This window comes from Nomascus leucogenys, chromosome 2, assembly GCF_006542625.1.
Source record: "Nomascus leucogenys isolate Asia chromosome 2, Asia_NLE_v1, whole genome shotgun sequence".
Classification (NCBI taxonomy): domain Eukaryota; kingdom Metazoa; phylum Chordata; class Mammalia; order Primates; family Hylobatidae; genus Nomascus; species Nomascus leucogenys.
In genome coordinates this window covers 10,368,247-10,394,103 of record NC_044382.1, presented here as the reverse complement: position 1 = coordinate 10,394,103, position 25,857 = coordinate 10,368,247, and the positions used below count along the sequence as shown (strand labels likewise).

Genomic DNA, 25,857 nt, shown 5'->3' with positions numbered 1-25,857 from the left:
ACTGCGATGCGTGTGCATGGGTGTGTGCACAGGCTCAGGTAGGGTGAAGCTCAGGGAGACCGAAGCCCTCACCCTCACCCTCTCTACTGTTTTCCTGCCAAGGAGGGGCACGTCCCCAGGATGTTTGCAGGCTTTATTCTGCCTGGGCAGTGACCCAGGCTCCTTTAATCCACAGCCGGATGGGAAGAGCTGCTGGCAGAGGGAAGGGCCACACATCATTGTCCCTCTCCCTGAAGCATACCTCTCAGGAAGTTCCGGGGTGGGGTGGAAGCTTGGCTGTGAGCACAGGCCTCCCTTTATCCCACCTTGACCTCAGACAGGCCAGAGGAGAGCCACACACATTTGCCAGCTGGGGGTGCGGCCATCACAAACAAGGACTTCTCCAAGGAGGAAATACAAAGATGCCATCCGGAAAGGATCGAGGAGTAGTTGTCCAGGCAGGGTCCACTGGAGAAATACAAAGAAAGAAATTATCATCAGCCTAGGAAAGGGCCCTAGCAGAGCCATCCTGAATGTGGCCCAGAAGAAATTTGATTGGGGTGGGGCCAGGGGTATCCAGCCCCCACACTGCAGCGTGGGATCTTCGCTTGAGGGTGTGAGAAGAAAGGGGTTTCCTTTCTGGTAGAAAAGTTCCTGAGTGGTCTGAAAATTCCAAAGCTAACACATGTCAGCTGCTTTCAATATGCCAGACATAATGCCCAGTGCTGCACACATGTCATCCTATAAACCTCCCCACAGCTCTGTGAGGTGGGGACGATTGTTATCCCCATTTTACGGAGGAGGAAACTGAGGCACGGCGAGGTTAATATGCCCAAGATTCAAGAGCTGGCAGGTGACAGAGCGAGTTGTTGAATGGTCATGGCCGAGTCCCTTCTGTTCCCTGTGCATCAATTTCCCCATCTCCACAATGAGAGGACCAGACACAGTGATTTCCAAAAGTCCTTTCATTACCGAATTCCCATGATTGTGTCCCAGAGACTTGTAAGGTCATTCAGCCATGCAGGTGTAGGCCTCTTGGGCACGTGGGTTTCTGATACCCCCACCCAGTTCCCTTCCCACCCCTCTGACACACCTGTTTCTCAGCAAGCCTTCTGAAATCTTTTGTATATGACACCCCCACCTTATAACTATAGAAAGGTTTTGTTTGTTTGTTTGTTTAATACTTTCCAGCTTTGGGCTCAGAAAATCCCTTCTTTCCTCCCCTGTAAAAGATTTCTTCCTTCCATCCCACTCTGCAGGGCCTCATCCTGGCCAAGCAGCCTCACCCTCTCTTTCAGCACAGCCCTGCAGGCTGGCTCTGTCACCTTCTCATATTTACTGAGCATCTGTAACAAGGACTTGCTCAAGGTCACACAGTCGGTAAGTGGCCACGTCAAGCTGGGACCTGAATTGTGGTCTGCTGTTCAGCACACAGTAGGTCCTCAGGAGTGCTTCCTTCTTTCTCCCTCATTTGACTGGCTCTTCTTCCCTTTGCTTCTGTTTGCAGATAGAAGGTAGAATGGGGCTGAGAGTGGGGTTGGCTGCTCTGGGCCACTGGGCGGGAGGCTCACAGGCCTTCCTGTTTTTGGAAGAATTGGTCTGGAGCAGCAGCTCCACCAACCCCAATTCTATGACCGACAGCGGCCTCCTGAGTAACCGTTTGTTTCCTCAAAATAACACTCCACCTTTCGCCTAGCAAGAAGGATGGTTATCTGCATGGGTGCCATCTTTCTGGGCCCTCCAAATGCGGACAGCTCACCTTTGCTGCTAAAAACATCTGCTTCACCTCCCAGCTTCAGGTCATTCCTCTGAGATCCTATGGAAAAGCTCTCAGCTAAATTGGACATTAAATACTAGAGGAATGGATTGGTTCACATACTGGGAAAGTCCAGAGGTTCGATGCAGGGCTCCAGTTGTATCATCAGGTCTTAGTTTCTCCCCTCCTGACTCCGCCTGCTGCTGTATCAGCTTCATTCTCAGTTTGCACATGATGATCTTCTAGGATTGAAGAAAAATGCAGAAAGAGGTCTCTCTTATTCATGGCTCAGATGGAAGTCCTGAGGTTGACTTTTACTAGCCCATAGTGGGTCGTCAGAAGCTGGGGTCCAGGAATGGCTTAAAATCAACTGCTCACCAAAGCATGTGGCTGGAGAATCTTTAGAGAGGTGGGTTCCTCAGGCAATTTGCAATGCTGTCACCAAAAGAGGCAGTAATGGGTGCTTGGTGGCAAAAATCCAACAACTGTTCTCCATCCCTTCCTCTGCTGGTCCCCAGGTCACAGTCCAGGAGGCTGCTTGGCGTGGGCCAGGAGGGTGCTTGGACTGAAGTTGAGCGTGCCTCTTCTAGACTGGCTCTCCCTTGGCTCCCTACTCTTAAACATTGTTCTGTTTTTCTCCACCCCAACATAAAGGGCATCTGGCCAAGGGCAGGACGGGAGGAAAAGGACGTGGAAGAAAGCCTGTTGTTATCATGATCATTCACTCATTCATTCATTCATTCTTCTGCTTAACTATGTGCATAACAAATGTTTATTGAGCATCTAAGACATTGCAAACAATGAGCTAAATGAGGGTTTCCAAAACTTCAGTCACTGGTACACCCTCTTCCCAATTTTTGCCAATAGAAGTAAAATGATGTTACCAATTCCCAGGTAGAGGCTGGGCGCGGTGGCTCACACCTGTAATCCCAGCACTTTGGGAGGCCAAGGTGGGCGGATCATTTGAGGTCAAGAGTTCAAGACCATCCTGGCCAACATGGTGAAACCCTGTCTCTACTAAAAACACAAAAAATTAGCCGGGCATGGTGGTGCATGCCTGTAATCTCAGCTACTTGGTAGGCTGAGGTAGGAGAATTACCTGAACCTGGGAGATGGAGGTTGCAGTGAGCCGAGATCACACCACGGCACTGCAGCCTGGGCAACAGTGAGACCTTGTCTCAAAAAAAAAAATTCCCAGCTAGATAGCCCATGGGAAGGCATTGAGCCTAGGGTCCAATCTCTCTCAGCTAACAAAGGAGCCTGGCAGAGGCTGGAAGAGTTAAAGACACAGTAGCTCCAGACTGTGGACTCTACTCTTGATTGAATCTGAAAAGCTGAAGGGTAATTGAAAAGGGAATAGCGTTCTCCCTGACAGATGCAATGTTTTTTCCTGCCTTGCAAGTGCACCTCATAAAGTCATCCTGTGTGCCACCAAAGGCATCATATACACTTGGGAAATTTATAATACTCCTGGAATCCAGAAATGAATCCAACTCGGACCTTGTCTCAAAGCGACTTCCCCTCTAGGCGGCGAGAGAAGAGCAGGATACAAATGAAAGTGCCATGAGTTAGGATGTGATGGAAGCAGGAGTGCAGGTAAAGGCTGTGGGAGATGAGAAGAGGTTGCTTTTCTGGGGCCTGGCAAAGGCTGCAGGTGGGAGATGGTGTTTGCAGCAGGCCTGGATGCCTGCGGAGGATTTGACTTCCAGAGAAAGGGATTGGGCAGCCCAGGCAAAGGGGAAACAAGAAAGACCAGGGAAAAGGTTGGAGGTGGGTGGAGAACAGCAACCAGTCATGTCGCAGCCAGGTGGTTTCTGCACCACGTGCCACCTGCCCACTCTGGGTGTCCTGTTTATCCTTGGATCCTAATGGTGGTGTTGAGTAGACTCCACTCAGAACTGAGAGGGGTGTCTGCCCAGGGACTGGCTGCTTCTCTGCACCCTCTCCACCCAAGACCCCCTTGTTTGCCCCACATTCTCTGTGCAGTAACCCTGCTGTGGCAGCTGATGTGGTAGAAGCAGCAGATTCCAATCTCAGAGCTGCCCTTTGCCAGCTGTAGGACCTGCTATCCCGTTCCTTAGAGGTCACTGAGCACCTACCTCAAAGGGCGGTCGGGAGCATCCAATGAGACAAGGCCTGGCCCGTGGCAAGAGCTCAATTAACATTAACAAGCACGAGTCTTAAACACTGCCCACATGTGCTTATTGAGGCCCTCTTGGCTTCTCAAGCTTTCTGAGCCTTAGTGTCATCATCTGAAAAATGGAATGTCTATATCAGGTGGTCGAATAATGTTTACCAAGTGAGAACCACTTAGTATGTCTTTGGCAAATATTTCCTTCGCCTGGGTGGCTTCTGCTGTGCTTTGGGTTTATCCAGTAATTATTCAAATATCATTCATTGAGCTCTGCACTTTTTCCTGATACTTCACAAAGTATTGATATTGTTGTTCCTGTTTTATTAATTGCATGGTGCTTGGTGATTAGGAGCTTAGAACCCTGAACCTATTTGCCTGGATTCAAATCCCAGCTCTGCCACCTTCCAGGTGTAGGACCTAAGGCATGCGGCTTAACCTCTCCATGCCTCAGTTTTCATCTGAAATGCGGATTTTATATATATATATAGTTTTTTGGTTGTTGTTTGTTTGTTTGTTTGTTTGTTTGTTTTGAGATGGAGTCTTACTCTGTCGCCCAGGCTGGAGTGCAGTAGCATGATCTTGGCTCGCTGCAACCTCCGCCTCCCAGGTTCAAGCGATTCTCCTGCCTCAGCCTCCAAAGTAGCTGGGATTACAGATGCCCACCACCTTGCCCAGCAGATTTTTGTGTGTTTAGTAGAGATGGGGTTTCACCATGTTGGTCAGGCTGGTCTTAAACTCCTGACCTCAAGCAATCCACCCACCTCGGCCTCTCAAAGTGCTGGGATTACAGGCATGAGCCACTGCACCCGGCCCAGATAATAATTTTTCATTATACAAAATAGTACCATTTCACAAGATTGCTGTGGGGATTAAATGGAGTTAATATGGGTAACTCTTAGGTCAATACCTGTTGCATAGTAATGCCCTGTAAATGAGAACTATGATTGTTGCTATTATTGTTACTAATGAGGTGAAGTTACTTCATTGGCTGAACTCCAATTCGAACCCAGACGTGCATGCTCCAAAGCCCACATTGCTTCTACCCCACAGACAGCCTCCCTCCCACTCTGAACCCCTTTTTGTGTATTTGGGGTCCTTCCAGGGGGCCTGGGAAGGTCCCCACACTCCCCTCAGCAAGTTACTCACCTCCCACCCCCACATTCCCTAAAAGAAGGCCACGACTGACCTTCCCCCTACTCCCCGGGCTTCCCTGGAGGTAGCCTGTGACTGGCCTGGCTCTTCCTTCCAGACTTTTCTTCCAGTCTCATGCTGTCCTTCCAGACCCCGAGGCAGTCCTTGCCCTTTGCATATGAAGTTCTTAAGTAAAGAGACGAGATGCTACTAGTGTGCAAACACGCAACAGCCCTGCCCCTGGCATCAGCCTCTCCTGGCATCAGCCTGCCGTCGTCTTGCCAACCCTCCACCTCTCTCAGGCCTCCTGCCGCCCCTCAATGGCATGCCAGCCCCTGTCCTTCTCATCTCTACCCCAAAGAGTTAGAGTTGCTGTCCTTCCTTCACCTGATGCCCAGGGAGCCTTCTTTGCACTTGGACCATGATCTAGAGGGCTGTGCCTCCATCGCTCGCTGTGTGCTGTCAGGCCAATCAAGCGCCTCTTGAAGCCTTAGTGTCCTCCACTGTGTAGTGTGTGGTTGGGAAGGTTAAATGCAAGGTCTTGTTTATTTGGCCCGATCACTGCCAAGTCAGGGCCCAAGCTACTTCCTGCTTCCTCTACAGAACCTCCTGGGAGTAGTCCAGCATGCACAGATTTCACCTTTCTGGGAATCCTGTGTCACCTTTTGTGAAAGTTTCATTTGGAACGACGTCTTCATTCCTCCATATACATGATCATGGATGAATGAATAGTTTGTGTGTTTACTTCCAGCTGGCTTTAAGTTCATACTTGGTGCTGGACATACAATAGCTCTGAAAAGATATTTGGAAATAAGCTTAGGCTCTTCCAAAAATGAGTGCTTTTTCTTTTTTCTTTTTTTTTTTTTTTTGAGATGGAATCTTGCTCTGTCACCCAGGCTGGAGTGCAGTGGTGTGATCTCGTCTCACTGCAATCTCCGCCTCCTGGATTCAAGCGATTCTCCTGCCTCAGCCACCCAAGTACTTGGGATTACAGGTGCCTGCCACCACGCCTGGCTGTTTTTTTGTATTTTTAGTAGAGACAGGGATTCACCATGTTGGCCAGGCTGGTCTCAAACTCCTGACCTCAGGTGATCCGCCCCCCTTGGCCTCCCAAAGTGCTGGGATTACAGGCATGAGCCACCACACCCAGCCTGAGTGCTTTTTCATTTTTTGTTTTTTAATATTGATGCGCTGGAACAGAATTAAATCAGGGGCTCATTGTTGAATCTTTTCTCATTGGCTTGTATTTTCATTAAGGAAAAGCAAAATTTAAACTATTTGGATACTTTTTAAAATATATTTTAGCTTACTTTGAAAAACTAATTTACTCCTCCATTCTGGCTTTTTGGGGAACCTGGGATATGCCTAGCACTAGTGCTGTCCTAGGTACAAAAGTCATGATTCCTGCAGTTTATAAGACCTTTGAGTGTTTGTCATGGACCCAGTTCCCGGGTATGACTTGCCAATCTGGACATCTGTGTATTCCATTCCACTGGTAAGTTTCTCCTTTGTGGACCTGCCTTAGTTCCATCATTTCAGTCTTCCCAGGGAGGGTTCTCAGGGCCAGTTCTTTGGTCATTTCCAGTTTGCTGTGGGGTGTGTAGAGAGCATTGAGCTTCCAGAGTGAACAGTTTTGTGGCCTGCAGCAGGCCCTGGAATAGGGCTGTATGCTTTGTATCCCTGGAAGTCTTTGTTAGGCTGGCTTTGTAAGCAATAGGCTCAGGGACATTGCTTCAGGAGGTAAAAAGCAAGACCAAAAACGCCCCCAAAGCTTTCCTCTTAGAGAAGGAGGAGATGGCCACAAGCCTTCTGCTATGTTCATTCAGCAGATATTAGGGAGCCTCAACTCTGCCAGGGCCTGTGTTTGGTCATAGTAAGACAACGGTGAACTCTGCAGGGGTGACTCTGTTGGAGTGGGAGAGACAGACACTCAACATATCAACACACAAATACAGTGACAGAAAGTAATTGGGGGAGGGTAGCACTCAGTCAGGCCTGCCCAGGAAGGCCTGTAAAAAACAGCATTTCAGGCTGGGCGTGGTGGCTCACGCCTGTAATCCCAGCACTTTGGGAGGCTTGGTGGGCGGATCACCTGAGGTCAGGAGTTTGAGACCAGCAGGGCCAACATGTTGAAACCCCGTCTCCACTAAAAATACAAAAATTAGCCAGGCATGGTGGTGGGAGCCTGGAATCCCAGCTACTCAGAAGGAAAAAAAAAAGCAAAAACAAAAAAACAGCATTTCAACTGACAGCCACCCATGCAAAAGGTGGACAGGTGTGTAGACAAGGACAGGTAACAGTGTCCCAGGCAGGGAGACCTGCGAGAGCAAAAGGCTTTGAGGTGGGAATGAGGTTACTGCATTCTGAGTATTGAGAAAGATGAAGCTGGAGGGGCAGGCCAGGGGCAAGGAGTTCTATTCCATCTTGTTTTGGTGGTAAGACTTTGAAGGGGTTGGAACAACGAAGTGACAAGACTGGATTAAGTGTTGTTGTTGTTGTTGTTGTTTTTATTATGGGAGTGGGCAAGGGAGTGAACAGGAAGGAGTGTAGGTAGAAAAACTGAGAAAATAAACAGCTGGAGAAGTGAGGAAAGGGTGCTGCAAAGTGGGGAGAGAAGGAGAGAGGCAGAGAAGGAAGGAACAAGAGAGAGAAAGAGAGAGAGACGGGGAGCCAGAGAGATCGAGAGAGATATCAGTAATTCTCTTGGGGGCTGTGATGAGAACAAGCTATGGTGATTTAGGGGCTTCTGGAAAGCCCCAGGTGAAGGTCCAGTCTGTGGCCTGTGAATGCTCAGAGCATGGGGATCGGTTCTCTCATCCAGGTAGGACATGGAGAGTGAGCAGCAAGGGAAGGATCTTGGTTCATTGTCTGGTGCTCTACCCAATTCATGGCAGAATCCTGCTACATGATTTCTGCCGACTAGATTCATTACGTCGCTGAAGAGCGGGTTTATTGTAAGGCTTCATTCTGGAGAGAATGCAAAGGAGGAAGCAAAGGAATGCACACTTCTTGAGCCCTGTTCAGTGCCAGGGAACATGCCGATGCGGCTGGAGGCCCATGGAGGCAAGGTGTCTGGCCCAAGCTCTCACGGCTGCGAACCTGGGTCCCTGGGGTTCCAAAGCCTTTGCCTGCTCCCCTGGCCTCCAGACTCCTGTGTGTTGGTATCCATAGGAAAAAAGCTGTCGTACATTGGTGTCAGGCAAGAGTCTTCCAAGTCAGCTGAGCTGGGAGAATTCCCCGGCCCACACCCTGCTCTGATCTGGGAATCGAATGTGATAATGGAATCAACCTTGTCTCTCAAATCACTAAAACCTGTAGACAATCCACAAGGATCCTTTCTACCTTCAGTGTCATCTTCTTCCCCCAGGACTTTGGAGTAGAGCTATCCAAGGGCTGCAGAACGCACATGCCAGAGAGAGCTGGCTTCTTCATGATGATGATTATACTAATTAAAATGAAACAGGAGTAGGAGACAGAGGCCTTGTTTGCTACTCAGTGGGTTATGCATTCCCAGGGGAAGGGAATTGGCTCTTGTCGCACTTCTCCAGTTACCAGCTGGGAATAAGGGAAGCCCATGGAGACGGTTCCTGGTGGAGGAGATGGAGCAGTGGGCCAAGGCTCAGGTGGCTCATGTCTAATAATCCTGGCCCTTCCCAGGGCCCTGGGAGCCCTGTCAGTTGTGGAAAGTCTCTGAGTGTCATCTGTAAAACAGGGAAATAATCATGATGGTCATGATGCCACTGTTGTGACGGTTATTTGAGTATCCAATAAGGTCAAGAATCCAAAAGCACCTTGAGGACCTTAAATGTTTCTTCAGTCACGAGTTTCTCTTTGTTGGGACAAGCAAAATTTGGAAAGTAGAGGGCCTAGCTGTGAACCCTGCTGGGAATTCCAATGAGATCTTTCTTTCTTTGTTCTTTTGTGAGTTCATTTATTCATTCAGTGAACATTCATTTGGTGCCCACTCATAAGATGCTGAGGTTACAACTATTAATAAGATATTAAGATACTGTCTTTTTCTTCCTCTTTCTCTCTCACACACACACGTGCACACACACACGCACACACACTACTTGGGCCAATTGGAAATTCATGCATTCTCCCCGGCACTGGAGCTCAAAGCGTCTGCCAACCTGTGGGTTTCTTTTCCGTGTGGTTCACCATCTGGAGTGGCAACCTGCCTTCTGTGTGTGTGTGTGTGTGTGTGCGTGTGTGTGTGTGTGCACGTGCACGTGCGTGCATTCCAGGGTATTGTGTTCCCTTTCTGTGCTTGAGCGGCTGAATGGACAAGAGAAGAGCAAAGGCAAAGAGGACAATGCCCAGAAGTCATCCTAGCAGTATGAATGAATAATTCATATTGTATCTGCCTCTTTCTAGGGCTTCCCAAAATAGCTGTTTTAATTGCTTATTTGTTTCACTGCTGACTTTAATCCAGCCGCCTTCAGCTCAGAACACTTCGGTGTTTCACGTTGACTTGCAGGTAGGGCTTCCCTTCAGGGAATAACATTCTATTTATTTTCTTCTTTAAAAAGAAATGATGGGAGAAAAATAAATCCATAAAGCAAGTCATACTTTTCAGAGGTGAAAACTGTTTCTTTTCAACTCTTGTGCAGAGCTCCTTTGTAATCAGTTACTGTAGGCCTCTGTGGTTCTAAAAACCAAAGAAATAGCAGTCGAGTTGCAGACAAGGCTAGCTTCTGGCTAGATCAGTCTGCTCACTGTGATGTGTTCACTTGGGAATCTGAGTGTGCAAACACTTTGGAATCCACAGACTTGGGATCCTTGCATATGGTGGGCCATGCTGGCTTGTGGTTTTCCAGACATGTCAGCTGCAGCATCTGGAACAGGTCTCAGGAAGGTCCTGTCTCTCTTGGTGGGTGACCTGGGGAAACAGTGTCCTGTCTCCCTAGGGCCCTGGTAGGACACCTTTGGTAGGCAATGTACAGCTTAGTTTAGAAAAGGCTTCATACAGTGGTCCTGGAGGGATGACTTATTGTATACAATAAAGAGATGTCAGGAGGTGTGTTCAGAGAATGAATGAGGATGGGCAAGGAGAGCTCAGTGAGTGTCAGGGAACCTGAGTGTCCAGAAGGATCCACTCCTCTGGCTGCATGACCCCGAACACTTCCTTGAGACACAGTCATGGAAACTCAGTGCTGAAAGGTCCTTTAGCCATTACTTTGTCACCTCATGGTAGGGATGGGAAAACAGCAGCCCAAGGGCTGGGAAGGTGCCCACAGTCACTCAGTAGTATAGCTGAGGATTAATACCAGTTGGATTTGCCTCTCAACTAGCTGAGTGTCCTTGGATGAACCAGTTAACCTCTCTGTGCCTCAGTTTCCACATCTATATAATGGAGCTAATAATACTATGTATAAGATTGTTTTAAATAAGTTGATATGTTGCTTTGAATTGACAATTTTTTCTTACAATTTTATTGAGGAATTTTTGAAGTCTACTAAATGGTATGTGTTTAAACAATTTTATGAGCTTTGACACGCATATATATATATATATATACATATATATGCAGAACACATGTATACATACACATGTAGGAACTCCTCATCATAATCAGTATAACAAACCTTCTTATCTCCAAAACTTTTCTTGTGCCCTTCTGTAATCCTCTCCCTCTAACCCTCCTCCCCAGGCAACCACTGACCTGCTTTCTGCCCCTGTAATTAATTTGTTTTTTCTAGAATTTTATATAAATGGAATCACACAGTATATGGTTTTTGTTGTTGTTGTTGTTGTTGGGGTGTGTGTGTGTGTGTGTGTGTGTGTGTGTATGTTTGAGACAGACTCTCACTCTGTCACCTAGGCTGGAGGGCAGTGGCACGATCTGGGTTCACTGCAACCTCTACTTCCTCAGCTCAAAGGATCCTCTCACCTCCACCTCCCAAGTAGCTGGGACTGCAGGTATGCACCACCATGTCTGGCTAGTTTTTTTGTATTGGAGAGACGGGGTTCCACCATGTTGCCCAGGCTAGTCTTGAACTCCTGAGCTCAAGTGATCCACCCACCTCAGCGTCCCCAAGTGCTGGGATTAGAGGCGTGAGCCACCACATCTGGCCTATACACTATAGAGTTTTTTACCTAATATGTGTCTGAAATTAATCTTCATTACTGCATATTTTAATAGTTTATTCCTTTTTATTGCTGAGTAGTATTCTGTTGTTTGGCTGTACCACAGTTGTCTATCCATTTACCTATTGATGGACATATGGATTGTTTCTAACTTGGGGTTTTTATAAATAAAGATAATATTTATTTTAAGAAGCACCATTATTGTATGTGCCATAAGAAAGGGAAATTGTGCCAATTAAACTATGTCCCAATGTTTTATGTAATTAGAATGTTTATTTTATATTTGTTGAAATAAATCTTTCAAACTTAGTTTTTTTTGTTTTTTCTTTTTTAACTCACATATCACTTTTATGTGTACAAAAAACCCACAAAGGAATACATGAGCAAAATAAAGCTCTGGTGCTCCTGCAGTGTCTTCCCATTTAGAATCCAGTTCTTTGGAGTAGCTTTTTAGCTGAGTTATTAATATCTGTGCTTTTAATATTGTCCTTTGTGCCCTTAAGAGTGTTAGTCATGCAGCCTTGTTATAAGGACCCACAAAAAGGGACTCAAAGCTTGACAGTTCTGTAGAGGTAGCCAGCTTCAGACTCCTGCTTTGGGAATGTTGCTAAACAAGTCTGTTGACAACCTTCTCCACACCTTTCCATAACCATTTGGTTCCTAGGGGTTAAAAGTGCTTACAACTTTATTGAGGAATTTTTGAATTCCTCAATGTCTTGTCTGTGGGATTTTTATCCCAAGCCTGTGGCACCCATTCCACCAGTGGCAGTGCTGATGCCTTTGATATATGTGCACACACAGGCAGTGACAGCTCCATCAGGACTGCAGCCTAGCTGATAGAAGTTGTAAGATGTCAGTAGTAGTAGCATACATCAGTTTCAGAAAATGCTGAATGTGTTTAAAAATGTGCATCTGTTGGTGAAATAGGGTCTATGTAAGGGACATTGGACAGTGCCTGGCACTTTGCAAATACTCAATGAAATTTTGCTTTTATTATTATTATTGCTATTACTATTAGGCGTCAGTTTCCTGTTGGTGAAATTGGGGTGATGGTACCTGCCTCACAGAAATATTGTTAGAATAAAGAAAGCAATCTATTTTACATGGAGCATATGGTCCCGTGCCTAGTGCTTCACTGGCCTTAAGTGGAAGCTGCCCTGACCTTTGGGACAGTTTGGCCAGATATTAGACTAAAGATGCAGAGGGTGCCTTAGGGGTGTTATATTCCAGCTTCCTCATTTTGCAGGTGGGAAAGATCAAGAGAGAGGGTTAAGGTTCAGCAACAGGAATGCCTTGCCCAAGGGCATCGTCAGGCTTCAAACCCAGATCTCATCATTCTTCTTCCAGTGCTCTGTCTAAACCATGCGGTCTTGGGAGGGGCCCTAAGTCAGACAGGATCTCAGAAAAGTCTTAACGGTCAATTCCATTTCTAGAAGGGCCAGCTCCTCAAGCTGTGTGGTAAGGGTCAGAGCTCAAGGAGCAGAAGATTCTGGAATGGCCAAATTCCAGGGCAGGGTGAGCTGCTGCCTCTGCAGTTACTGCTGCCGAGGCTTCTAGACAGCCCAGCACCTGGGAAGAGCCCTTGGGAACCCTGCTCATGAGGCTGGAAGGAATAAGGCTGGGAGTTGCGTGTCCCCAGAGTCCTAAATACAGAAAGGAGTAGGGCTGCAGGTCTGCCTGGGGTTGTGTGCCAGGTGCCGTGTTGAGTCTTCTCCGTGCACTAATGAATGCAAGAACCTGGGAAGCAGGTTTTCTTGTCTGCTGTATACCTGCAGGAAAACTGAGGCTCAGAGCTGGGGGAAGGAATGGACTGAGATTACGCAGCTAGGAAGGATGGAACTGGGAGTCCTCTCTGGTTCTGTTGGCTTTTTCTTTAGGGCACAGAGCTTCCATAGCCTAACTCCTAATTCAGGAATGAGGATGAAGCTGGGGTTGAGCTGGGTGAGGAGCAAACAGATATTCCAGGGTCTTCATTCTACCATGGTGTGGGGCTTTTAGGAAATTACCTTCCAAGTAGGTAATGAGAAAAATGAAGCGCCCACCTCCCAACGTCGTCTCTCCATGAATGGGAGCTTCATAATTCTCCATCTTGGTTCCTACCCAATGCTCATTCTCCTTTGGTATAATAGGGTTAGTTAGCCTGGGAAAATGCTATCAATACCTATTTCTTGGAGGCTGTTCAGATGCTTATTGAATTTCACATGGAGCCAAGCCCAGCACCAAGCTGATTTGATCTCCTGGCATTATGTGATGCAGGGCTGGAGTTGGTCCCCAGGTCCCCTAGGTCCTTGGGTGGCTCCAGGCAAGTCTTTTCTCTCTGTCCCTCAGTTTCCTCACTGGTAAAGAAAGGGAGTTGATTTGTTGGGTTTCTTTTAATTTTAACATTCTCTACATTGGGGGCCTCATTTGGACAGCCGTGTGAAAAATAAATCACTGGGTGGGGTGGCTCATGCCTGTAATCCCAGCACTTTGGGAGGCTGAAGCGGGTGGATCGCATGAGGTCAGGAGTTCGAGACCAGCCTGGCCAACATGGTGAAACCCCATCTCTACTAAAAATAGAAAAAATTAGCCGGGCGTGGTGGCAGGCGCCTGTGGTCCCAGCTACTTGGGAGGCTGAGTCAGGAGAATCACTTGAACCTGGGAGGCAGAGGTTGCAGTGAGCCTAGACCATGCCAGTGCTCTCCAGCCTGGGCAGCAAGAGTGAAACTCCATCTCAAAAAAGAAGTAAATAAATAAATGAAAAACGAATCACTCACATTTATCAAGCACTCACTGTGTACTCGTGCCGTTTCATGCATTATCTCATGTAAGCTTCAAGGAGCACTGTGGGGCAGGTCTGAATGGTACCTGCCTGAAAGGGCTGTTGTGAAGGCCAGCTGAGTAAATATATAAATACATAAACTGCTTGGAACAGTTGCTGGTACATAGTGAGTGCTCAGGATATGTGTTTTTATTTTTCCTGTTTTGCAAATGTGAAAACCGAGCCACAGAGAGTTTACATATCTTGTCCAAGGACACACAGCTAGAAAATGACAGAGCCTGGATTCAAAGCCAGCGAGTCTGGCTCCAGAGCCCTCTGCTCTTAACCAAGAGGCAGGAGTGACACATTAGAAAGCATTGGGGACAAAGTGCATCCAGACAGTGCCTGTCCCCAAAGGCGTGCTAAGTCCGTTTTTAAAATATAGCACTGTAGTAGATCAACAAACGTATCTCCGGGCTGAATTTGGCCCTCAGGTTGTCAGTTGGCTTTACCTACTCTAATCCATGATTTGGTTCTCAGAACGGAAATCTTAAACCCAACAGGCGGCACACAGAGGGGATTAGCAGCCCAGACTCACCCCGTGTAAGTGAGTGGGAACAGATAAGCACAGAGACTCAAGATGGAGGTGAAGGAAGGAGATGGGCCCAAAGGGCACAGGTGTGTGATCTCACCAACCCAGCAGGGCAGATGGAAGACAGAATCCAAGATTTGGCAGCGGGGAGGTGAGCCACTGGTTTGTGGGGGCCTAGTCTGAAGGTAGGGAGGGTTTGGGGTGGAGGAACCGTCTGGAATCTCCCCTCCAGCTCTCCCTCCTCTTCTTTTTTCTATAAAAGAATTTTAGAATGAGAATAACTAGGCCAAGAAAACTTCTGGGTAAGCCAGCCCAAACAGAGCAGGGAAGCAAGGACATCTAAGGGTGGAAAAGCCAGAATTTTGAGACAGGTGTTCTGAGAGTAGAGAACAAGAGGAAGGGAAGGGTTTAAGAGAAGAAGAACTTGGGAATTCCAGGTATAAATGCCTCCTCCTTCAGAGAGCAGATTTTGAGAACCAAATCCAATTCAGCTACCATCTCCTACCTTCTCCCATTTAACTTTCTAAAAAGAGAGAGGAAGCCAGGTGTGGTGGCTCGCACCTGTAATCCCAGCACTTTGGGAGGCCGAGACAGGAGGATCATTTGAGGTCAGGAGTTTGAGACCAGACTGACCAACATGGGGAAATCCCACCTCTACTAAAAGTACAAAAATTAGCCTGGCATGGTGGCGGGCACCTGTAGTCCCAGCTACTCAGGAGGCTGAGGCAGGAAAATCACTTGAACCCTGGGAGGTGGAGATTGCAGTGAGCTGAGATCACGCCACTGCACTCCAGCCTGGGTGACAGAGTGAGACTCCGTCTCAAAAAAAAAAAAAAAAAAAAAAAAAAGGTGGTTTAAGCAGTCCCAGCTCCTCCAGGAAGGGAGGTGGTAGAGTACAGTGCAAGGTTTATTAGCTGTGCGAGCCAGGACAATTATTTTGCTTCAGTTTCCCCATCATGAAAATAGGGGTATAAAACCTAACTCATCCTAACGGCCAATGTAGATTGAGCCCTGAATGCCATGTGGTCAGCACAGCCCATTTTAACGCAGCGGTGACTTTGAGCACCCCCATCTTACAGATGAGGAAACAAAGCCACACAGGTTAGAGTTCATGCCCAAGGGGACAGAGCTAATGAGTGACAGTGCCTGCATTGGGACCCAGATGGCTGACTCCAGACCTGTGAGTTTTTAACCACCACCGTGTATCTCTTAGGGTGAAGATTGATAATGGTGGGTGTGGTGATGGTGGTGATGATAGCTCATGTGTTAAGGATTTGAGATGAAGGGTGACGTGATTCTTCACAATGCACAGAACTCTCTGATTATGTTTACAACCCACATTTATCAAGGGCTTGTCTTGTGCCAGTCCCGGCACTAGATACTATATAGGTTATCTCATTTAATCCCCACAACACCCTTATGAGAGTGGGCCTTCCCGTGTAAGTTTCACAGAGAAGAAAACTCCTCTCAAGCAGGTTACATAACCCACCCACAGTTCTGGAAGAGGTGGAGCCTGGGTTTCAGCCTCGCATCCCATTCCTGAGCCTTTGCGGGCAACATCTACCCTGCCTCTTCCTTAACCATGGAGCTGACCACTGCTCTTTCCTCCTCCCCTCCCCAGCCCTCCCTGACTACACCCCATTGCTGCATTCTCTCCCTGCCCATGGCCCGTTGGCCTTTCGCGTCTATACTGCTGACCTAGCGCCTTATTAAATATCCCTGCATCCTCTAATTACCTGTGGCTCAGGCCGCGGGCAGTGTTACAGCCACATACACTCCCATGGAATGTTGTGGGGATGACTCCCTGCCTGTTTGGAGTGTGAGTCTTGTTCCCTGGCCAGACCCTCTGCCCCTGGAGGCAGAAACATGGCTTCTTCAAGTGTCTGAGCCCTCGTAGTGCCTAGCATGGGCCTGGAGTGCCATACCCACTTGATAAATGCTTGTTGCTTGGTGGATCGACTGAAATGAGGGTGGAAGGATGAGAGTGGAGGGTGAGGCAGAGAGTGTTTCTGGGTCACCCTCCAGCTCAACACAAGGGCAGTGCTCAGAGGAATAATCCAAAGTGCATACCCAGGCCCCAGAGCCCCCAGAGCTGACCTCCGCCTCCACTTCACCTGAATAGCATGGATCTCTCTGAAATGGCCCTGTTGATTTGCTTCTGCCTGGGGTGCACCTCGCCCTCTAGACTGTAAGGGCAGGGCCCTATCTGTCTCTTTCCTCTGTAGCTGGTGTTAACGAAGGCTCTGCTGTGTGTCATGTGCCCAGCTCTCCTAACAAACTTGAGAGATGGTTATTTTTATCATCCCCAGATTTGTTAGACAATGAATAAAAGCGTCTGAACCAAACTGAGTTAAAGGAAGGACTTCAAACGTTGCCTTTCTTCCTGTTCACTCTGGCCTCCCCGGAGCTAAAGGTGAAGGGACTGCTTACAAATGGTGTTCTGCAGCAGCCCCAGGTGAAGGAGCGTTATCAGGAATTGTGCAACCTTAGCTATGGGAACTATGCGTGTGAAACAGCCCGGGGCAGGAAGAACCAGCCTGGCCATTGTGCCTGGGCTGGGGAGGAGAGGTTCGGCTGAAAGTTTGGACAGTTCTTGGCTTGGAGTCTGGAGGGCCCTTTAGAAAGTGATCCCGCCCAGCCAGCCCTTAGAGAGAGCAGGCCAGCATCCTGCTGGACGGTAATAAAGAGGTTACTGTGGGAAGCTGGGGCTTGCTCGGGAAACACTAGGAACATGAAAGATAGGGTATGCATTCTTCAGTCCCGAGAGAATCACCACCCAGTATTAGACTTGGCAGAAAGCTTTCCTCTCCTCCTCTGAGCCGCCTCCTTAGAAAAGGCACATTGTCAGAATACCGAATGCCCACCGTGGTCTCATATCCCCACAGCCTGTAGGAAAGTAACTACCAGTTACCCACTGGTGGTGGCCCCTGAGAGGAGGATAAGGGAGGCTTCCAGCCCCCGGGGTGGCTCTCCCCAACAGGTGTGCCTGTGTGCTGTTTGTAGGGTGTTCCTGGCAGAACCTACCTGTCTCCACAACGACACATCCGGCCATTTTTCCAGGAGGGCCTGTTGAGAAACATTCAGGAATGTTTGTGCTCCTTTAGAGATTTGTAATTAAGAAGAGGCAGAACTCGTTCTTGTCTGGCACCCTCCCCTCTTGCCCCTCCAGCATCTGGGTCATTTGATTTCACAATTGGGGTTTTCGGCAGCCCGAGTTGTGGAGGCTGGAAGCAGGGACCGACTGAACCAGGCTGGATGGTGGTGAATTGCTTCACCCGAGGGTGGGGGCTGGGAGTTCCAGGCAGGCCCCAAAGTCCTGGCCACATCTGAAAGCAGACATTTCTTCCCAGGTTGCATCCTTAGCACTTGCCCAAGATGAAACATTTCAGGCCAGAGGAGCACCCACAATTCCCAGGAGAGTGGGGGTAGCTGGTTTAAATGGACAATTCCTCTCCTTAACTGGCAGGAAGAGTGAGTGTGTGCATGCATATATGTGTGAGTGTGTCTGTTTAAATCTTTGTGCAGCCAAAAACACATCTCTTCATCCTGAATGACACATCTCTACACACTGAATAATTCATCTCCCTCTTGGCATTTGTTCCGGAGAGAATCTTGCTGTCCAGATTTCTTGTAAGTTGCATAGCCTTCCATAGGCGCTTCCTTGTTTCCCATGGAAGAGCTCTGGGAGTCAGGATATCAGTCAGTCAGCCCTGTGGCATTTCCCCTGTGACTGCATCAAAGGGGAATGAGAATATCAAACCCAAAGTGTTTCTCTGTCCTTTGCCCTCTCCTTCTAGCTTTGGGTCCTCTTGCCTCCCTCTGCTTTATTTCTCTTGGGCACAGTGTCTATGTTCACTGCAAGTGGAATCAGCATTGTGCCCTGGTAGGGTATCCACATGTCTGTCACATTACTGATGCTTGGAGCGAACAAATGTATTTAGCTCTGACGTCTCAATGTGTAAGTCTGGAACAATCAGTGGAGTTAACGGTTTTCCAGATAGTGACACATTTTCGGTGTTTCAGTCCCGTCCTCCTAACCCCATCTCCATCCTCACACCCAGCAAGCTCAGTAAATCATTTGTATTAATGACTTTGAAACAATTTTTTTGTTTGTTTGTTTTTTTGAGATGGACTCTTGCTCTGGAGTGCAGTGGTGTGATCTCAGCTCACTGCAGCCTCCGCCTCCCAGGTTCCAGCGATTCTCCTGGCTCAACCTCCAGAGTAGCCGGGATTACAAGTGCCTGCCACCATGCCAAGCTAATTTTTGTATTTTTAGTAGAGACGGAGTTTCACCATGTTTGCCAGGCTGGTCTTGAACTCCTGACCTCCGGTGATCCACCCGCCTCAGCCTCCCAAATGCTGGGATTACAGGCATGAGCCACTGCACCCAGCCGACTTTGAAACACTTAATTGCCTTTTTATTAAGCAGCCATGGATTTCCCAGGTCTATTGCATATCCTTGCACCAACACATAGATAACTGAAGGTCCCGAATATGCTAAAGCCCCCATGCCTTTTGCCTGCTTCAGATGTCCCTCTTGTCTCGTTTCACCATCTGTACCTCTAGCATAGCTTGCTCTGTGTTCCAGATTGTTCTGAGACTCACTTCGTCTTGTTAATTTTTATTAGCAGAGCTCGAGTTTTGGAATCTGGCAGTGGAACTTCAGGTTATACCTGTGGTGTTTACTAACTGTGCGATGTCGAGCATGATTTCTTATTTGCAAAACAGAGTAAGAGCACCTGCTACCTGGAAAGGGAATGTCACATACACAGCTTGCTTTCTAGGCCTAGAGTTAACCATTATTCAACATTTTGGTTATGATTAATATATGAACACAACAAATAAATTAGTAAAAAAAAAAAAGAAAGAGAAGAAATAAAATTACACTGAAATCCCTATATTCAGATAGCATTTCAATGTGTATCTTTCCAGTTTCTTTACTAACACGCACACATACTCTTTAGGCAAAATATACTGTAACAGTATCTTGTAGCTTTTATCTTTAAACAGTGTTGTTTTTCTCAGAGTATACTGAGAGCATCTTTCATGCTGGCAAAATAAAGAACACTTTTTTTTTTTTTTTTTTTTGTGACGGAGTTTTGTTCTTGTTACCCAGGCTGGAGTGCAATGGCACAATCTTGGCTCACCGCAACCTCCACCTCCCAGGTTCAAGCGCTTCTTCTGCCTCAGCCTCCCAAGTAGCTGGGATTACAGGCATGAGCCACCACACCCGGCCAGAACACTTCATCTTTTTTGGTTGTTCCTACATATTCATTACATTATTCACCCATTGCACAAATATTTATTGAGCACCAATTGTGCCAGACACAGGATTCTGTAGCTTGGATGCACCACTGATTAAAATCACTTAATTAATCTCCAAGGAGGAATTTTGAAAAGTGATGATCCATACACAGAAACAGGGGAGCTGTTGGGAAGGGGACGTATCTTCTTGGTTTTCTGGGTTGCAAACTGTCTATATAAGATTCATACCTCTGCTGGTAGGTGGGACTTCTCTGGGCACAGTGCAGGTGGAGGAATTAGCCAGAAAGAATGATCTCTCTGGTGGCCTGACCATGCCTGTTTCCCCACAGACTGACCTGTCATCAGCCATGGAGTCACTCCCCATGGAAGGCATACCTGTGTGTGGAGCTTTCCTTCAGAGCCCCTTTAAAGGCTTTGTTAGATGAGGTGATGTTAGATGAGGCTTTGCTCTTGGTTGCTGGTCTTCATTCTCCTTAAGGAAGAGGGAACAAACCACTTAAAGAACTCTGAGCAAGACACTGAGAGAAGTGGCCTTTTGTTTCTGACATCTGTCAGGGCGTGGGGGGCAGTGGCGGGTGGCCTGGAGATGGCTTTGGGGAAACTTCATCCAGGTCGTTTGGAGCAGATGCTCCTGAACCAAGTGCATCCTGAGCTAAGGAAAGTCCCCATCACCTGTGTCTACCCCATTTTCCCTCCTTCTACTCCAAAATGGTGGTTTGTATTTTCCCATGGGGCTTAGGAGATGCACTGAAGATGTCAGCTTTCAAGAAAATCTGGTAGCTCCCCGCAGGGGCCCTAGAGACCAGCCATCTTGCTTGAAATCCCAGCTTTGTCTTTGACATTGAGAATGTTATTTAGTCTTTCTTAGCCTCAGTTTCTCCTTCTGGTAAATGGAGGTAAGGATAACTAATGATTTTTGACTGCCCATTCACACCGGCACCTGTACTAAAAGTACTCACAAACATGACCTTATTTAACCCACCCAACAAATGGAGAGTTAGTACTGTCCTCGTTATACAGATAAGAATACTGAAGCGCAGAGAAGTAAAGTAAGTTGCCTAACTCACACAGCCAGTAAGTGATGCTTACTGAACCCTTATTTGTTTTGTTGGTGGTGGTGGTGTTGGTGGTGGTGGTGTTTTAGAGGCAGGGTCTTGCTCTGTTGCCCAGCTTGTAATGCAGTGGTGCCATCACAGCTAACTACAGCCTCCAACTACTGGGCCCAAGCAGTTCTTCCACCTCAGCCTCCCAAGTAGCTGGGACTACAGGTGCACACCACCATACCCGGCTAATTTAGCACATAGTGTGTTGCACATCACATACCTCTGGCCTCATCCTCATGGAACCAGCAGCCTTCCAGAGTGCAGCAGTAAATTACTATCAGAAGCTTTTGGGTATTCATTCATTCAACCAAAAGATATTTTTCATAGCCTGCCAGACCCTGGGTATATAGTGGTACATGAACACACCAGGTCCTATCCAGCTGGGGCTCTTTCAGCATCCCTTTCTTCATGCATTTTTCTTTAAGTTGGATTTGAAGTGGGTTTTAGAGGGCAGGAGAGTGTAAGCCTCATCTTTTTTTTTTTTGTTTTTCCTATGTATTCATTACATTATTCACTCATTGTGCAATTTTATTTTATTTTTATTTTTATTTTTATTTTTTTTGAGACAGAGTTTCACATTGTCACCCAGGCTGGAGTGCAGTAGTGCGATCTCGGCTCACTGCACCCTCCACTTCCTAGGTTCAAGCAATTCTCCTGCCTCAGCCTCCCGAGTAGCTGGGATTACAGGCACCAGCCACCATGCCCAGCTAATTTTTGGATTTTTAGTAGAGACAGAGTTTCACCACATTGACCAGGCTGGTCTCAAACTCCTGACCTCAAGTGATCCACCCACCTCAGCCTCCCAAAGTGCTGGGATTATAGGCATGAATCACTGCGCTGGGCCCCATTGCACAAATATTTATTGAGCGCCAATTGTGCTGGACACAGGATTCTGTAGCTTGGCTGCACCGTTGATTAAAATCATTAATCCCCAAGAAGGAATTTAAAAGGTGATGATCCATATGCAGCAGCAGGGGAGCTGTTGGGAGGGGACATATCTAGCAAGTCTCTTCCTTGGAAGGAAGCCCTTGATGAGAAATCCTAGACCCCAGCCCAGCCATCTCCCGTCCTATCCCATTGTACTTCACTTTGCCAATCTATGGAAAGAATCTGAAGCAGAGCCTTCTGGGCTTCCAGAATTGGGATCAGGTAGGAAGCAGACAGGAGAAGGAGATTGTAGAATATGTATTTTAGGCAGAGGCAGCGATGGGAAGAAACCAAAGTGACTGTCTGGAGGGGCCACCCAGGCTGAATCTCATATACTCAGATTCCCAGCTTCCCATACTCTGGTTTAAATACTTGACAAATCATTTGTGATAGTTTTCCAGCACTGACAAGCCTTTGTTAGTTTAGTTGAGTGATTTGTTTATTTGATTTAGCCACTGAGACTTGGTGATTAGTACTACTTCACTCCCCACAAGATGGGGACGCAGAGAGCGGTTATTGCTAAAAGATCAGTTTGGCCTGGATTGTCTAAGGAAGCGCTGTTGTGGGTACAAGCATTTGGGAATCAGCTCAAGAGGAAAATAAATACTGCTCATTGGCCAAACTCACAGGGATGGAACATCTGCTATTCTTGATGTTGCGGCAAGCCAGCCTTCCAAAGGGCAAGTGAGCATGACAGGCATGAGACAGAGCCAGGATAAGGATTGGAGGTGGGGTGCCTGAGTGAGTTGCAGGTGGAGAAGCCAAGGAGGGCTGGAGGCCAAGTCAAGAAGCAAGACTTGACCTTAGACCCTTTGCCTGCAAACCCTCAATCAGAGTTGCAGAAACAGAGGCCCAAAGAAGGAAGGTGACTTGCTCCAGTCACTTCTGAAGGAGTGGCAAAGCTGGGACCAGAACACAGATTCCCTGCCCACCCCCCCCCCACAGGGTGATCTTATCCTGCTGCTGCAGCTATGTGTTCACCTTCCCGGGAACAAAGGGGACAACAGAGCTGGTGCTGCTGCAGTGCAAAACTTTTGGATCTGTTGAGCCAGCCCAGAAAAGCAAGAGGCACAGAGAAGCAGCAGGTTGCAGGCGTTTGGGGACTGTAGGCTGATGGAGTCTGTTTCTCCTCTCCCTTGCCAGGTACACCAAACCGCTCACCTTTGCTGACTGCATTAGTGATGAGTTGCCGCTAGGATGGGAAGAGGCATATGACCCACAGGTTGGAGATTACTTCATAGACCACAACACCAGTAAGTTCCCGACGGTCCTCCCTTCCCTGTGCCCTCTTCATCCCTCTACCTCCAAGCCCACCCTCCCTCCAAGTCTGGAAGAACCACTTGCAAACTCTTGGAGCCAGATTGTATTTTGTTTTATATAGATTTAGATAGAAATGTCGATGTAGATATAGATAGATAATGTATGCTTGTGTAAAAATAACAGTTTAGAAGGGTTTTTAATAGAATCTAAAACTCCTCTCACAATCCATCTCCCCAATTTTATGGGGGCAGCTACTGCGAACAGTTTCTTGTGTATCATTCCAGAAATTTTCTAATCATGTGTTTGTGTGTGTGTATGTGTATATATGCACATATATATTTACATATGTAAATTTATGGGCATACTTTTTTTTCCCCTAAAAGAAAGATGTGTCATTGTCATTGCCAGACTATCTTAGAGCAGCCAGAGCCCTATCAGGCCCCCCACAGCACGTATGCATATATGTCCACAGTGAATTGGCGAGAGAGAGAGAGAGAGAGTGTGTGTGTGTGTGTGTGTGTGTGTGTGTCTGGCCCATCATACCAGTCAGCCCACCCTCACTTCATATCTGTGATCCAAGTATCCCGATCCATTACAAAGATTCCTAGTACCTCTGTCTCTGGGACTATGATGGAGGAATGACTTGAGGAAAGAAGCAGGTTGTCTGACAGGTGGAGGAACCCAGGGAGCAATCCTCCAGCGGGGGAGACTTGATGTGTGTTTGGGCCTCATCCATTGAGCACCCTCTTGGCCAAGACTGTTCTGTGAAATTTGCTGTCCCACTTGTCCATGTGTACAGAGGAAAGGGATTTTTCGGCCTCGCTCTCAGCCTTCTAAACTGTAGCATCCCCTTAATCCTCTCAGGCAAGAAGAAAATGGAATGAAATGGGATGTGCCTGGCAAAGTCTGAAGGCTGAGACTAGGGCATCAAATCCTAATAGCCTCTGTTTACTGAGCACACAGTCTGTGCCATGTCCTGTGCTGCGCACTTGATAGGCATTATCTCTTTTAATCCTCCCAGTTCCTGGTGGGATGTTCAGATGATCATCCCCATGTCATAAATGGAATTTAGAGTCAATTGACTACTGAAGACTCACAGCTAAAATGTGGCAGGGCTGGGATTTGAACTGGCCCTGGAGAATGAAGTTGTACTTCCCCATCTACTTCCTCTTCTGGGTTTCAGTAGCACCCTGGCCACATCTGTCTTGTGCCCTTCATCACCCTGTATTATAATCATTTGCCTGTTGTTGCAGGTCTCCTAGAGCAGAGACTGTGTCTAATTCATCTCTCTAGTCCCAGGCCTTTGCCTGGTAAGGCACATAGTAGGTGTGAACTTAACCTGTGCTAAATAGAAAAGGGCATACGTGCATGAATGCATGAATAAATGCGTGAATGAGTGGACTGTTGTTGGCACCAAAGTGTAGAAGAGCTTCTGAGAGACAGCTAATGGCATTAATTGCATTGTTGGGGGTAGCAAAGGTTTTTATTAGCACTCATGATTGCGTACTGGATAATGAGAAGTAAATATGCCTAATTGAGTGTGTATGGGGAATGAGGTTAATGCTTGGAGGGCTGCATGGGATGCTGGGTTAAACACTGATGTGCAGGAGCCCTAATCAGTCTTTTCCTGTTTCTAATTGCTGAGTGCATCCCCCTCATTAAAATCTCATGGCGGGAGTGGGATTTCAAGGTGCTTCTCAGAGCTGTTGGAAAAATGGAAGAAAGTAGTAGCAGGCCGTGGCAGAGTTTATTCTTGAGGGACTGAAGGCAGAAATGGGGTGTATGGGGTTGATTAAATGGGGCCACAGCAGGAAGAATTCTATCTGGTAGTTTCACAAGCTGTCAGGCTACTGGTTTCCTCTTGGTTTGAGGTGGTCTGGTTGGGTGTGGGGGACCACTTCAGTAGATGGAGCCATTGACACCAATATAGTAGGAATATGAGCACCAAGGCCCAGGCATTCGGAGCCATGCACGTGGACCAGTTCTGTGTGTGCATTGTTCATGGACTGAAATTCTCTTAAGAGTTATAGACACAATATTGGGCATGGTTGCATGTGTCTATAGTCCCAGGTACTTGGGAGGCTGAGGCAGGAGGATCATTTGAACCCAGGAGTTCAAGGCTAGTCTGGGCAACATAGGAAGGCCTTGTCTCTTAAAAAAAAAAAAAAAAAAGGTCTGGGCGCGGTGGCTTACGCCTGTAATCCCAGCACTTTGAGAAGCTTAGGTGGGTGGATCACGAGGTCAGGAGATTGAGACCATTCTGGCTAACACGGTGAAACCCTGTCTCTATTAAAAATACAAAAAATTAGCTGGGCGTGGTGGCGGGTGCCTGTAGTCCCAGCTGCTTGGGAGGCTGAGGCAGGAAAATGGCGTGAACCCAGGAGGCGGAGCTTGCAGTGAGCCGAGATCCCGCCACTGCACTCCAGCCTGGGCAACAGAGCGAGATTCCGTGTCAAAAAAAAAAAAAAAAAGAGAGAGAGAGAGGTATAGGCACAATATAATCAAACAACAATTCGCTCATACATTCACCATCGAACATTCATTCATTTAGCAAATGTTTATTGGCCAACTCTTCTGGGAGCTTGCAATACATGAGAGTGCAAAATGGCAAAGATCCTTGCTCTTATAGAAATTTCATTTTGGCAGGAGAGACAAAAAATAAATAAGTAGATTATGTAGTATGTTAGACAATGTTCAGTACACAGAAAAAAGGAGCAAAGTCGGGAGCTGAGGTGTGTTTGGGGGTGGTGAAGAAACGGCCGTGGTAATGGTGGGCAAGAGTACCATTAGATATGGTCTTTAGGGAAGAAGATCTTGTTGAGAAAATGAGATTTGAGCTAAGACTTGAAGGAGGTGAGAGAGCATTTCAAATAGAAAGCA

At 47.3% G+C, this 25,857-nt stretch overlaps 1 protein-coding gene across 8 annotated transcripts in view; it reads left to right on the top strand.

Moving 5' to 3' along the window:
- WWC1 (WW and C2 domain containing 1) overlaps positions 1 to 25,857 on the top strand; it is a 179,142-nt gene that overhangs the window by 56,704 nt on the left and 96,581 nt on the right. For all 8 annotated transcript variants that reach the window (XM_030825315.1, XM_030825299.1, XM_030825288.1 and 5 more), the window contains exon 2: positions 22,861 to 22,970. In XM_030825315.1, coding sequence (XP_030681175.1) covers positions 22,861 to 22,970 — 110 coding nt within the window. The remainder of the gene's footprint in view (positions 1 to 22,860; positions 22,971 to 25,857) is intronic.